This window comes from Oryzias latipes, chromosome 15, assembly GCF_002234675.1.
Source record: "Oryzias latipes chromosome 15, ASM223467v1".
NCBI classification, from domain to species: Eukaryota; Metazoa; Chordata; class Actinopteri; order Beloniformes; family Adrianichthyidae; genus Oryzias; species Oryzias latipes.
In genome coordinates, this window is record NC_019873.2 from 468,672 (window position 1) to 484,666 (window position 15,995).

Genomic DNA, 15,995 nt, shown 5'->3' on the forward strand with positions numbered 1-15,995 from the left:
TGAAAATAAAAAGCATTTCGGGTATAAACTTTAATTTGAATAATGAGACAGATATGCTCCCATATAGTTTAGACCCAACTCAGTTAAAAATAACTTCCTGTGTTTGTACATCTAAGCATGCACAAACACAGGAAGAAAACAAAACCAGAGTCAAAACCATTTTCATACAACAATACGGCTGAACAGGTTACGTTCTGACACATACTACATTTTGTTCATTCGTTATTGTAGAAATATTCAGGGGGAAAAAAACGAATACCGGACTTGTTTACTTCCGCTACAGGGTTTTCCGGTTGCATCAAAGGTCTCCTCTGCACGAACATGGAGTCGAAGCTGCAGCTTTTACGAAAACACGTCCGGACCTTCCCGGACTTTCCGAAACCCGGGATCCAGTTCAGGTGAGACTAAACACCAACTTATAACATAACGGGAATACAGTTAGGTCCGGTTATCCTGGTACAGTTTGAATAGCTAACAAAGCTGCTCTAGAATGGAGAACACGTGTGGTGCCAAGTTAGTCATCCCGTCAGGATTTCATGAGCCGCGGGGGCGCGCACATTAAAAAAACAAAAACCTGTTGATTCCTCCTCTGTAGATGGCCACGTGAATGCAGCAGATCCACTAACTAATTGGCTCCATTGATCTTTCACTGATCGCTTGATGATTATTCAGTTGTAGTGTTTATTTTCTGCAAATGAAAAGTGATGCGCTGAAGCTGATGATGATGCCCTTGTGTCAGATCTGACAAAGTTAACCGTGCAGAGGGTTTTCGAAGCTTAACCAAAATAAAAATGGCATGAACATGGGAGGGGATGCATGTGGATGAAGTGGTTAGCTCTGGTCTGGGCTCACGTTGAGAAGGTGCTGGTTCAAATTAGGGGTGTCACGATTCTCCAAATCCTCGATTCGATTGTGTTTTCCATTCTAAGATCACAGTTCGATTCGATTCTTGATTTTTACATTCATTCTTTTTAAAGCACAGATTGTCATTTTTTAAACTAAACTTTAAATTAAAAACTTTTAATAACAACATGTTACAATAACTTATATCTGTAGTCAATTGAAAACTTAAAATAAACTGCCATCCAGTTTCTCTTTTGTAAGTGCAGTCTGCTTCACAAAAGAAGACATTCAAGTTCACAACAAAACAACCAAAAACAAGAAAACAGACGTGTCCATAGTCTCTGAACAATTAAGTGTCTTCAACTATTTCTGAACAGATGAACATATAGCACACTGATTACTACTTTTTACCCTGACAATGATGATTGTATTTTTTCATATTTTTTCAAGGTCGGCTCAGACCGTCAAGGACATTATTGTACATGGAGGGAATCACTGTAGCTGTGAGATGTGTTCTACTAGAAGGGGCTCTAGAATGCAAATTAAATGCCTAAAACCGGAGTTTTCCACCCCCAAACAAGGTCGCATGTCCGCGGCTATGAATACTCAAATGAAGACGGAAGAGAAGTTTGTGTAGTTGTTGGTTTACAGATAAATCTATGTTTTTGTGGTGCCTGCGGAGATGCCCTGCATGTTAGTCGTGCTGCCCGTGAGAGAATACGGCACACGCACATACATAGCGCAGCTTGCAAACCGTTGTTTTTGTTGCTGTTGTTCACAACGCGAACGTTGTCAACATAACGCACTGGAAATCCAAAATACCTCCACACCAGCAACTTCCGTGAAAGAGGAGGGGATTAAAGCTCTGTCAATGGGTCTCCTACATCTGCAGTTACCATGCTATCTTTTGAGTGGCTGTTAGAGGAGGTTGACTCGCAGCACTTCTTTAAAAAAAAAAAAAAAAAAAAAGATTAACAAATAGACTCAGCACATTTTCCGCTTGGCAAGTAACCAGATGCAACATGGGGGCGTGGCAGCATCGACGATTCCATTTTTTCATTTGAAGTTCGAGACATTGACTTAATTTCGATCGATTTTGATTTAAAGTTGAAATCGTGACACCCCTAGTTCAAATCCGGGCTAGGTCCTGTTTGGAGTTGGCATGTTCTCCCTGTGCATGTGTGTCACCTTGGCTTCCTCCCACTGTCAAAATTTCAGTTCACAGGTATTTAAGTTGTCCACTAGTGAGTGTGTGAGCCTGCAACCGACCGGCAACCTGTTCAGATGGGGTGGCGTTTCATGGCAGCCATTATTGAACAAGCACAAAGACAACTGAGCTTGGGTTCCTTGGTTTTGTAGTTCTGGAAAATATTATAAATAAATTTATAGAACCGATTTAAAAAAAGTTTTGTTTATATCTTTTTTTACATACAATGCAATATACTTCCATACCTTACCAAGTGCTGACAGTTAAAAATCCCAAAATGCAGTAGAGCCATAAAAGTGTTACTCACTGATTTTTCAAGTTAAAGATCTGTAATGTTCATGAGAGAAAAGCTACTTCAATGGCCAGAACGTAACAAACAAGTCCAGGAAATCACATTGCCTTATTTTTAAAGGATTTATTTGTATGATGGACAGAAAATAAATATTTATATTACAAACAAACACAATTCTATCCTTCACAGATCTGTATGGAAGACAACAATTTAGTTATACAGAGAATTAGTTTACCTTCAAGTCGCTGGACCAAACCAATGTCTCTCTTAAGAGACAGACACAGAGTGGCCCTGTGTGATACAAATGTCTCCTTTTTGTACTCTCAAGTGGCTAACTAACGTATTTTCCGGACTATAAGTCGCCCTTTTTTTCATAGTTTGGCAAGGGGTGCGACTTATACTCCGCAGCGACTTGTATTAGAAATAAATTGAAATAAATACATTGTTAACCCTCCTGTTATGTTCATTTGTGAGGAACAGAGATGATGCTCCTGGCTAAATTTGATGTATGAGGTCTGTTAAGTGTTAAGAGTATGTTAAGTGACTCAGAGAATCAGCAAACTTTTTTTTCACAGTAAGATCTTGAAGGCTAACAACATAATATTCTATTTTCCAATGATTTCATAGATTCAGAAATGCAATAAAAATGACAACTGTTTCTACAAATACAGGATGAAAACAGAGTATTAGTTGGCCAATGATGCTTCATGAAAAGAATAAATAAATAAGTATGAGAAAGAATTACTGTGAAATTATGAGATAAACAGTCTGCTATGATTGTGTCATATGAGGTTGTGGAACTTATTAGTTCTTGGTCTCAGATTTTGTCAAATAAATTTCCCGTCAAAATGCGACTTATAGTCCAGTGCGACTTATCTGTGTTTTTTTCTACTTTATAATGCATTTTTGGGCTGGTGCGACTTATAGTCCGGAAAATACGGTATACCCCTTAGGACGTCCCCCTGTGTGAATCAGCTATCAGTACGTTGGAAGCCTTTGCCTTTTAGCACTTGTTTCCGACTAACAACTACTAAGTATGAAACTGACAGCAATGCTCAGGCTTAGCCTGATAATTGGGATCAGAATATAATCATTCTCCTCCTCAGTGATGAAAGTCTTCCGGGAATTCCCGGAAATCCGGGTTTTTGAGCAAACCGAACGTACTTTCCGGGAAATAAAGACCTGATCTCTACGGACAAATCGCTTTCCGGATCAAAAAATGGTCTGAAATCAGCTAATTTTAGCTTTATTTTCTATATTTCTCCGCAGATCGCTTCCTCTATGGTCGTGGCCATCTCTCGTCTTCCCGGCCTAATTGACCAATGACGGGACGTTTTAGTTGCTTTCGGATGCGTCGACGGGTCTGATTGGCTCTGTCTGCACCACGTGGTCAGCATGACTCGCTTCCCTAGAGACCAAAACTGGCGGACCCACGCTAAATTTTCACAAACACATCTGAAGAGTTTGCGATCAAATTTGTGTTAAAATAATGGCAGGCATCGTCATTATTGAGCGTGGTCACGACCTCAGTTGTGAGACGACGATAAAAAACAAATTGAAGTGGTCTTGGCTGGAAAAAAAAGATTTTTAAGGTAGTGTAGGTCAAATACTTTTTTGTGTAAAATAATCTCAAAACCACATTTTGAAATAATTTCAATTTTAGTTTTGAGTTTCAGTTTTTATTTTGAATACATTTCTCTATCTAATTTATTTGTATTTCCTAATTACCATGATTTAGTTCAGTATAGTTAACATTAATTATAAGTATTTGATGGTTTGGACCCACACTCCCTTAAAAAATAATGTTTACAATGTTTAGTTTAGTTTGTATGTTTGTTTTGATATTTCCCAGATTACTTAGTATTGGTGTTAAAGAATTGATGTATTATGTTATAGAATTATAGTTTAAAGCAGATCCCATATTTTGATGTAGTTATAGTTTGAGAAAACAGTGCAAGTGGATGTTGTACATCAGTCATTTCTAAAGCAGAAATAATGTATAAATAACTGAGGTATTTTCATAGAATATCATAGTTACTGGTGTTCTTTTTGCCATTTGGGGCTTTGATGTTACTATATTTTAGCAATTGTATGTTTTGCAGCTTTAAGGAAAAGCGTAGATTGTAGGATTGTGTTACTTTGAGCAATTTTCCAAATTCTTTTTTGGGACCAGCAAGTCCTTAATGGAGAGTCAAACTAGGGGTTTGAATGACAAATCATGATGCTCCAATTAGTCTTAGTTTCTTGATAAAGAAGTGAATAACTAGTTGCCAGAATGCATCTAAGACCACGTATTTTTCCAAAATTTCGCTCTGTGCCCGCCATATCGCTCAAAGAAAAGTTCAGGGATTTTTTCCTTGCCTGACTTTCATCACTGCTCCTGACCTTTATGACATTTTTCGTATTTGCATTGAGACATTATTCTTGGTTTTTTTTTGTCCTCTGACTAAACAGGAAGGCAAGTCATCAAACTGGGTTACAGAGAGACGGAAACATTTCAGAACAAAAGCAGATAATTGGCGTCTTTATAGATGACGTAATAATTTTTCTAAAGAACCCAGACAAAGAGCTCCCTATATTGATGAACCTTTTGAAACTATTTGGTCACTAGTCAGTAGGGGTGTAACAATACACTAAAATCTCAATTTGGTTCGGTTCAGAATTTCATAGGGCTCGGTTCGGTACATTTTCGGTACAAAAAAGGCAGAAATTTGATTTTATTGGTTTTTATAAAACAACAATAAAATTAATCTATGTAGGCGATCTTCTATATAAAATACTAAAATTATTAGCTGTCAGGAAGCAAAAACCTTTGATAATTAACACTGGCCTGAAAAATAAATAAAAAAAATGTACTTGCACATTTTTTTTCTTGTAGACCTGACAGTCGGGTGATGCTGTTTTAAGTGTGTTAACAGATAAGATGTGTTATCTGTGGTATACGTTATCTTCGTGTAACAATAAAATGTCGAAACACTTGGACATTTTAATTGTCTTTTCCTTTTCATCCAAACAAATCCAAAGTGTTCCCACACAGGAGAGCGTAAAGACATGGGGGGGGGGGTTCCTCCAGCTCTGGCCTCGCGTCTGCATGATAGTGTTGACATGCTCACTGTCACCGCCGTCACCTAATAGCTGTTGAACCTCCTGAAATAAGGTTCCTGACCGTGGTCGGAAAACACAGGGGAGATCCTCTCCAGGGCCGAAGGCGGATCTTCCTTTGGGGTTCACTTCCCCGTTCGGACCCTCAGAGCCTCCAGAGTGGGTTAATAAAAGAACCAGTCTCCATTCTTTTAGAGGAGTGTGCGCTCACACACACACTCTTGCGCTGCACCCCCTCCTTCCTAAAAGCGCAGACACCATTAAGTGTCTCAGAAGAAACTCACGGTTAACATTAGTTCCGCCTCAGCGTAAGGTTAATACATTTAGTGGGGAAACAAAAAAAAACCAACAAAAACCCCTGTACTAGGGCTGCACGATATGAGGAAAACTCGCAATATGCGATATTGGTAATTAATATTGCGATAACGATATAAATTGCGGTATATAAACAAATAGCAAAAAAAAAAAAACATCATTTCCATTTCACTGCAACAGTTTAAAAATTATATTCCAAATGACCCTCGTCGACGTAGGAGGCAAACATCAAACATAAAGGGCTCATCTGATTGATCAAAAACGTAAACGGGTCCTTCTGATTGGTTAAATGCATGAAGGGATTTAACCATTTCATTTGTTCAATATTTCAAGCTGCCATGAGTTTCTTTTAGCACATTTAAGGTAACCAATTATTGCGATTTTCGCCGTCTTTTGCGGTATGCATATTGCACAGCTTGATGTCGCGATAACGATAAATTTGCGGTATATTGTGCAGGCCTACCCTGTACCTAAACGGTTCGGTCCAACTACATGTACCGTTACACCCCTACTATTCAGCATATAAAATTAATATAAATAAAACCCAAATTCTTACACTAAACTACTCCCCGTCTAAACAGATTAAAGAAACTTACAATTTGAAATGAGAAAGTAAGACTATAAAACAGGGGTCCCTAAATCCAGGCCTCGAGGGCCGGTGTCCCACATGTTTTCCAACCAACCTGCCACTAAAGCTCCTTATTGGCTCAACAGACCTGATCCAGGTAATCAGCAGCAAATAAGGCAGCTTTTCTGGAAAACCAGCAGTACACTGGCCCTCGAGGCCTGGATTTGGGGACCCCCGCAATCAAATATTTGGGTGTCTTACTTACTAGAGAGATCAACACAGTATATGAAGTAAATTTTGACCTGATTGAACAAAGCATGCAAAAAGATATGCAAAAATGGACAACTTGCCCCTTAGATCTCGGCTCTAGAGTAAAATCATTAACATGAATACCACGATTTCTCTACCTTCTCCAGACTGACCAATAGGAATATCACAGCATATATCACAGCATTGAGTGCTGTGATATATTTCTGTGACAAATTTCCAACTGTGGACAAGCCTGGTCGGGCCATGTTTACAACACTCCTTCTCCTGGGTGTCCTCCTCCTGGGTCTGTGGGTGCTCTACTGCGGCGGGACCCCGAATTGAGCGCTCCCTGATCTCTGGATTTGGGGACCCCTGTGGCGGTCCTGCTGGCCCTGGCCTGGGTGGTGGATGAGAATGCCCGGGGGGCGGTTGTTCTCTATCTGCTGCCGTGTGGGTGTTGGGGGGGGGGGGGGGGGTTCTGGCTGCCGCTGCTGCTGCGGCGGGGGTCTTGGTGTGGGGATGGCTGGGCACTCTCCCTCCTTTGTTTTACATTCCATCATCCATTTTAGAAGAACATAAACACTCACCTGAGCACAGGTGTTGATGACATGTTGAACGCAATACCCAGCCCTAGTTCTGGCCACAGGAGGACGGTACACCAGAACCAAAAAACTGCTTTGTTGTAGAACCCAGACTAACTTCTGACCCAACCTGTGTTCTGCCTGCAGAGACATATGTCCCATCTTGAAGAGCCCCCCTGCTCTAACTGCTGCCATTGACCTGTTTGAGGAACAGGTGAGGACCATACACCCGCAGGTGGATCTCATTGTAGGTGGGTCACAACCTCAGTCCAAGCTATCAAACTAACAGTCTGATTAAGTTGTTCATTGAAACGCCTGTTTAGCCCAAGAAACCAGACTCTAAGGCAGAGGTGGGCACTGAGGGCCGCAGTCCTGCATGTTTTCCAGCATACCCTGCTCTGGCATGTTCTAATTGGCTGGACACACCTGAACCAGGTAATCAGCCATGAGTAGGGCAAGATTATCTGGAAATCATGCAGACACACCGGCCCTCGAGGCCTGGAATTGCCCACCCCTGCTCTAAGGCTTTTGTTCAGAACAGTCTGGTTCAGCCTGGTTCAAACTGTCGTGTAACTGCACACCAAAACTGTTCATACATCTAGAACTTATGTAAAAGATCTGGACCATTCTTCAAAACAGAAATATTCAGGAAATGTTTTTTTTTCTATTCTTTTTGTACTGAAATTTTGAAAAATACTCTAAAACCAACTGAATATGAAAAACTGTTCATTATCTCTGCAGCCCTGCATCTTACTTCATAAACCAACTAGGGACAAGAAATGTCTCTTGTATGATCAAAGTCATGCTTATATGTGCCGTGGTACATGCACATTGGAGACAATACGAACATAACCCACCCATGACAATGCTCGCACTGTTCTGGTGTAGGTGGGAGTTAGTTTGATGCAGTCTAATCTGGTTTAAGTTAGACAGCTGCTGGACCCTGCCCAGTTTTACTGGTTCCATGTGTGCAGGTCTTGACGCTCGGGGGTTCCTGTTCGGGCCTTTGCTAGCCCAAAGGTTGGGCATTGGTTTTGTTCCTGTCAGGAAAAGGGGGAAGCTCCCTGGAACCACCGTCACTGCAGCCTACGACCTTGAGTATGGCAAGGTGAGTCTGACCGGGGTTGGATTACGATAAACCCAGAACCAAAAACACTGTTGATGGAGTCAAAAGTTAGACTTCGCATCGGATGGTTCTGATAATGCACATTTCTTCGGCCATTATCCCTTATGTATTGACTCCCCAGTAAATACTTTAAATGTTTCATCTTCGTAAGGCTTCACCTTGTGTTGGATGGAGAATAGTACAGTACCTACAACTTTCCCTATTTGTTTTTACATAAATCCTAATTATCCATAAACCCTTTATGGAGACCATTATTCCATAAATACTAATTCTCCTAATTTGTGGGGTGATTTCAACATTAGATTACAGCCCAAAATGGACAGTTCCAATGGGTGATCAGAGACCAAAAATATAGGTATAAAGATAATGTCATGAATGAATTTGAAATAGTGGATATTTGGAGAGAAAACATCCCAAAAGACAAGAGTATCCCCACTATTCCACAGCACACAATGTTTACTCCCGAACTGACTTTTTCCTGATGTTCAAAAAAGGACATTGGTACTTTTATCATCTCTGACCATGAGCCCGAGTATTTGACACTCGACATAAGCAGTTGAACAAAATCTACCCTCCGAAGGGTTAAACACAAATATCCTAAATAACAATGAAATTAAAGATATTTTGAAATTAGAAATTCAATGTTTTTTGGATTACAGCGATAATAATGAAGTTTCACCAATAATTCTAAAGAGAAAACAATTACAAGATTTGGAACTCAAACTCAAAGAACTGGTGAAAAAACATTATTATTACTATGCAATTCAGTTCAATTAAAAATAAAAGAAGTACAAACAGAGATAAACACAAGAAATACAGAAGAGATCAAAAAGCCCTTCTCTTTACAAAACAATGAAGAACAATCTGTAAAATCAAACACCCCATAACACACCCTACAATGCTTCTTCCAGCTGACCAAAGCCGACCAAAGCACACACATTCCCTCCACACCAACATCTTCGATTCCAGTACAACATCACTAGCAGAGATCGTCCACATTCAAAGTCACACATTCCTTATGTTAGATGTCTCCATTCTATACACACAGCATCAAATACAGAAACTAAATGACAGCGACTCCTGCTGCTTCATCATCTTCTCCGTGGAGAAGACGGGGTTTCTTAATTAAATTAAAACCTTAGAGCCCAGATATGAGCTGTATTGATAATCCTTTAGAAAATGGTGCTACTCTCAAGGGGAATGTTTGTCTGCTTTTAGTCTAGACTACAAAGTGGGACTTAAACACAGCTGGGACTTTATGTAAGTAAGTAACCTTTTTATTTTGGACAAGGGAAAACAAGTGTAAAATAACAAAATAAGAGTTTTTACTCAGTTTTTACTTATTACTTTCCTTAACTGTGTGTGTGTGGGGGGGGGGGGGGGGGGGGGGATCAGAAATTGAATAAAAAAAGCCTGATGATTGGGCACTAGTATAAGTCCTGAAGTGGCAGAATTTATTTTTAACCTTTTAAAACAAACTCCTGCTCAGATTTGACCTTTGTCCTGATTGATAATTCCAATGACAGACTGAAGTTTGCCATGGATTCAGGAATCTGGTGAGGGAGGGATTGTGTCCTGTGTTTTCTGTTTTATATAATTTTCATTTTTTTAATGACTTTTATTTGCTTTTATGTAAAGTTCTTTGTGTTTTCAACCTGAATGAAAACCACTATACAAAAAATAAAGTTTGAAGTGGGAATTACTATCCAATAAGTGCACTCAATATTGATTACAAGCTATTTACTTCCATACTTTGCCAACAACTAGAGACAAAACTGTTTTACGGAACCACAATTAAGATCATAAATACACATAAGCACATAATACATGAAGCACAGTTTAAACTGCAAGCTATCAGCTACGCAGAGAAATATGGCAATAGATACGTTTCGAGATGAATCGACTCGATTCGAGATTAGACCGGATCAAACCGGTTTCATATCTGGACGCCAGTCTTTCACTAACACACCTAAGTCTTTTGAACGCCGTTTATTCTCTGGCATCCACTGAGGTACCTGAGGGTACCTTTTCAATGCCTGATATAATAACGTGCTAAAGAAATAGTTTAATCTTAAAGTGCTTCGTTGAAACTGAAGTGCAAAATAATAACTATAAAGTTTTTAACTGATGTGCAAAATAAATGGTTGCTCATAGAAATAAACTTTTCAAAAACATAAACATTCAAGCATTTTACAAACCAGAATGACAAAAAGAAATAAACCACCACAATGACATTTCTTTTTTTGCTTTTAACTGTGGTTGGATCAATGGGAGATTTTTCCTGACAACAAGTAGCATCTCTGCTTTCAGGTTGATGTTTCATCCAGCACATTTGCAGCAGAAGAAAAAAACGCTCACTATCAATGCTAGTGCAGGGCGCTGACAGCTATTTCCATGCAGGCCCCGCAGTTTTCTCTTTTCAGAATGAGCGCTAGCGCTGTCGGCAGCTTCATGTTCTTTCCACACATCGCGGTGGTGAATTTTTAAATAGCTTGTGAGCTTTGTGGTGTTAAAGCTTGACCTTTTATTCCTCTTTGTGACAGGCCCCGGTGGGTAATGTACGGTCCATCACTGTCATGACTGTATGATTGATGTTTCAGACTCTGGGTCATCTGGGGCAAATCAGCACCATATTTTCTGGGAGTGTATAGGGCATTTTGGTCACATATATGTAATCATATGAATAACGTTTTTAGCTCCAAAATCCCATGTTCATTTCAAGGCAAGGCAAGTTTATTTGTATAACACAATTCGTACACAAAGTAGTTCACGGTGCTTCACAAAACAGAAAAATGCATTAAAATCACAATACATCATAGAAATAATCAACGTAAAACTTACTTTAAAAGAAAAAGAAAAAATTTGAAAACTGATTTAAAAATAAAGGAAGGAAAGGAAAGAAAAGTGCAGGTAGGACCTTTCAGTCATATACACGGCTAAACAGAAATGTTTTAAGTCTAGATTTGAACATGAACACAGAAGAGGCCTGTCTTACGACTTCAGGGAGGCTGTTCCAGATTTTAGCTGCAGAATATTGAAACGCTGATTCCCCTTGTTTAGTTCTGACTCTGGGAATCAACAGGAGGCCGGTCCCTGAGGTCCTCAGAGTACGAGATGGTTCATATGGCACTAACATGTCAGAGATGTACTTTGGTGCTCGGCCATGGAGAGACTTGTACACAAGCAGAGCTGCTTTGAAGTCTATTCTTTGAGGTACAGGGAGCCAGTGCAGAGACCTGAGCACAGGACTAATGTGATCATACTTCCTGGTTCTGGTCAGGACTCCAGCAGCAGCATTCTGGATGTACTGAAGCTGTTTTACAGCTCGTTTGGAGAGGCCGGTGAGCAGGCCGTTACAGTAGTCTAACCTGCTGGAGACAAATGCATGAATAAGTATCTCCAGGTCTGGCATTGACACTATGTTTTTGATTTTGGCAATGTTTTTCAGATGGTAAAATGCCGCTGATGTTACTGACTTGATATGGCTGTTAAAGTTCAGGTCAGAGTCCATGATTACCCCTAGATTTCTGACTTGATTTGAGGGTTTAAGAGACAGAGAATGAAGGTAGCTGCTGACACTTTCTCTTTGTTTCTGTGGGCCAAAAATAATAACTTGGGTCTTATTTGAGTTTAGCTGGAGAAAGTTGTTCTGCATCCACGCGCTGATCTGTTGGAGGCAGTGGTTGAGAGAATCCACCGGCCCATATTCACCTGTTGTCAGTGACACATAGATCAATGTATGTACCAGGGTGAGGTTGATTTACAGAGCTGGAACTAGCAACTAGTTACTAGCAACTGGTTGCTAGTAAAAAGCAATCACAAGGAAATAGCTCAAACTGGAACTTTCTTCAGGGAAAGAATAGATCCATATAATTCACAACATTTCTAAGATAGAAAAACTCTCTTCAACCTCAAGGGTTTAGCATCGTCCCAAAAACTGCATGTCTGCGTCCTTGAGTTCAGCTGGACTTTATTTGAAGATAGTGGAGCTGGGTGCAGACCAACGCCTGTGCAGCAGCTGTGCCTCATACGAAGAAACAGTCCAACATAAACTATCATTTGGCATAAAAATGGGTATCTGACTAAACTAACTCAATGTCTGAATAAATGCAAATACATTTTCTTAACATTAATGTTCATCAAAACCAGATTCTTGATCAGTCATTGACCTCAGCTGGACCCCCAGTAGGATCTTGTTCCAGCAGACATTTCCACCCAGGTTTATGGTCCTAAAGAGGTTTTAGTTTGTTTTTTTTTTGTTCTGCAGGCAGAGCTAGAGATCCAAGAGGACGCTGTGTCACCGGCTCAGAAGATTGTACTGATTGATGACCTTCTGGCTACAGGAGGTGAGATTGTTTGGTCTCAAGTCTGGTTTCTGCTATTCCTTCATGTTACGTAAACCCAGCATTTCCCAGGTAATAAATCTAAGACTGGGCAAAATGAGTAAGAAAATTCAACCAAGAAAGAAGAACTTAAAACCTGTCATACAGTGACTAATGATGTGACATAAAACCTCACCTGAGCACAGGTGTTAGCTCACCTTTGCACTAATAGCTTACATGACTGAATGACTGAAATATTTCACACTAGTTGGTTTAAAGGCATAGGTATGCGTTCGTGAACACTGTTTTGTGTACATGTAGACAGGTGGACATTTTTGCAGCTAGCAGGTGTGTTTATAACATTTGAGTGTGTGTGTGGACAGGCTCCGCCCTTTTTGTACTGCATTTGAACCTTACCATAATGATTAACAACCAGTAAACTTGTTGCTGTATGCTGCTTCATGGTCTTATCCCCCTTCCCCTCCTATTATCACCCCCTACCCCCCCCTCTCTCTAGCGTCCCTCTCTCTTCTTCCCTTCTTTCCTTTTCCGTCCGGTCCAACACCAAAGATTTTCAGACATGATTGAAATTAATAAAGTTTGGCTTCAATTACAAAAGGGGTTTATTCAGACATACCTTTGGTTTGTATGAAGATTAATAACCCCTCTTGTTAAAGTAAAATATGTCCAACACAAGAGGCCCTCAGCTCTCATCTGTCTGCCCAGCTGTTGGACAGGACAAGTTAAAAAAAAAATAAAAAAAAACCCTGTCATACAGTGACTAATGGCTTTTTGTCAAGTCTTTTTCAAAACAGAAGCACCTTCTGCAGTAAAGTTAGTGAAACAATGAAAATGACAGAACTCCTGGACACACCACTTTCATCTGTGTGATGGTGTCTCTGTGCATGTGCTGCAGGGACGCTGTGTGCCGCCTGTGAGCTGCTGCTGCGTCTGAAGGCTCAGGTTTTGGGGTGCCTAGTGCTGATCGAGCTCAAAGATCTGCGTGGTGCTGAGCGGCTGAAACCACACACCGTCTTCTCTCTGCTCCAATACTAACAGAGTTCTGTGGCTCTGGTGTTAAGCGACTGTGGCTGCTTCCTTCCTGCTCTGAACAGAATCCCACTTAGAAAAGAAAAGAAACTGGATCTTTGTGGGTCCAGTGAGACTGATGATGCTTACATTCCGGTTGGCATTATTACAGGTTTGCTTTGCACGGATGTTCCAGGTGTACCGTTATCTTTTGGAGGATTTCAAACATGTCCTGATGTAGCAGTTCTGTTTGCAGTAGATACTGGAAACTGTTCCTGTTTGAAGAACATATGTTCAGGTGCACCTGACTCCTCCTTAGCTACAACTACTCTGATGACGACAACGTGGGACTTTCCTCTTGTCTGCAGGACCATGAAGAACCTGCAGCTCCTCCTCCTAAACTTCAGTGTTTGTTCTCTGTGGTATGACCACTGACAGTGGAGGGCTCCTGCACAGTTCTGCAGGGAACACCCAAAAACCAATAAGCAGATCCGGTTGATAGGGGTGTAACGATTAATCGAATCGATTTCTATTCCCACAATCCAACCAGATCTGAGGCAAGGTCTTGATCAAATTGACCTGTACCATTATGACATGGTTTCCAACTGAAATAAATCAATCTATAATCGACGTTGGAAAATACCATTTGGATTGAGATACAGTTGATTAATGTTACTAGAAGGTAAAAATGACCAAGTGCATCAGCGGACAACACACATGTGATGCAGCAAAAACTCAGTGTGGAAAGACTTTGAATAAAGTCATGTGACCATCCAGTGTCTAGAATGTTCCCTTTGGATTCTTTGGATGTGGAAAAATGAATGGATTTGACATTCATTAAAGTTTACTTGTTTGTTTGGACACAGATTTCATTTCCACTTATCTTGAAGAAACACGAGGAACCTGGAAAACTTCACTATTCAGTGGTATTGAAAGAAAAAAAGTCACACCTAGGTGTGCCAAATTTGTTCTCCGCATTTGACCCATCCCCTGGGGGAGCGGTGAGCTGCAGACGAGCTGCGCTTGGGAGGCAGTAGCATTAAGGGTCTTGCCCAAGGGCCCTCACTGGGTGATGTTAACTCTTGTGCTATCCTAGGCACTTTACCATTGGGAGTTGGGTCATCTAGACCCACTAGACAGTGCTCTGAACCTTTTTTCTTCAATGATTTTTGATCTTCACTGGTGTCCATGGATTACATGAAATCTTTCCACCTTTATGTCAGAGGTGTGGGGGTGAGGCCCCAAAGCAATCAAAAATTTTAGGGATCTGCTGGGGAGTTTGCTAGTTGCTCCAGAGACAGCCAAAGCCCTGATAGTTAAACGGTTTTAATAAAAACAGTCTAAAACCAGAAATGGTAAAAAAACTAAAAACAAAAATGACATAAAACACATGTAAAGCCAACACATCAGGAGAACAGCGGTAGTAATTGTCCATATCACATTGTCCAAGTGTCCACCTTGATGTTCGTCCCACACCCAAGTCCTTCACACGAGCAGGCCTGCACTCCAAGCCACCAGTTCACATGCAATTAAAACAAGGCAAATCCACAAATAGTTTTAAAAACACAAAAACAGTCATGCAAAGGAGTAAAAAGTCAATCCATATAAAACCCAATTAAAATCCACTGGTGACTGAGCTACAGGCTGCTCATAGAAGCTCGGTGTGTAGCTGGCACACTTAACTTTAGGAGGGGTGAAGCCCGTTCACCCCTCTGCGTCTCCAAATGGCAGTGTGAGATCTTCCTGAGGGTGTGCTGCCTCCCTCCTCTTCCACGCGAACGATTTACTGGTCCGTGCCCCGATGAAGACCTGTGGTGGCTGTGGCCAGTGTTCTGCCGCCTCCGCGTCCTGAATTGCGCACCTCCGGCTCCAAGCCTTCCTCCTGCCTGCACCTTGCAGGTTGCACCCAAATGTCACGGACCTCGCGTCTCTGGCTCCAGCAGCAGGCCAAACTCAAACGATACAGGCTCCAACAGTCCTCCTGCTGCAGGCTGTGCCCAAGTGTCAGGAACCCCACGCACCGGCTCCAACAGTCCTCCCCCCCTGTCGGCCGCGCACTGGTGCTCTATAAGAGAATAACAGCCTCCCTGCTCTGTATGTGACCACGCCCTCCCACACAGGTGTCCTTCATCCACCATCAGCAATCTGTGCAAGCAGTCTCAAACTACCTGCTGACACTTTATCCACCTTTGGCATGGTAGGGAGAACACGTCAATGAAAGGGTGAGGTCATCTAAGATAGCCAGCCTTCAAAAAGAAAATACTGAACTGACTTCACACTTAACACTATACAAGCATGTTTTACTTATGTTAAATAATAAAGTAAAATAAATGTTTTTTTTTCGCCCAGGGCATCAAACTA

The 15,995-nt window shown here is 41.0% G+C and overlaps 1 protein-coding gene across 3 annotated transcripts in view; it reads left to right on the forward strand.

Moving 5' to 3' along the window:
* Positions 1 to 272: 272 nt before the first annotated feature.
* The window catches only part of aprt (adenine phosphoribosyltransferase), a 30,064-nt gene continuing 14,341 nt past the window's right edge, over positions 273 to 15,995 (forward strand). Inside the window, exons 1-5 of one of the 3 annotated variants that reach the window (XM_023963055.1) lie at positions 273 to 398; positions 7,305 to 7,408; positions 8,132 to 8,265; positions 12,551 to 12,629; positions 13,522 to 14,264. In XM_023963055.1, coding sequence (XP_023818823.1) covers positions 322 to 398; positions 7,305 to 7,408; positions 8,132 to 8,265; positions 12,551 to 12,629; positions 13,522 to 13,661 — 534 coding nt within the window. In that variant the 5' untranslated portion in view covers positions 273 to 321 and the 3' untranslated portion in view covers positions 13,662 to 14,264. Of the gene's footprint in view, positions 399 to 7,304; positions 7,409 to 8,131; positions 8,266 to 12,550; positions 12,630 to 12,930; positions 12,959 to 13,521; positions 14,265 to 15,995 lie in introns of those variants that run through there. The other 2 variants (XM_023963056.1, XR_002874687.1) reach the window with 2 other exon arrangements.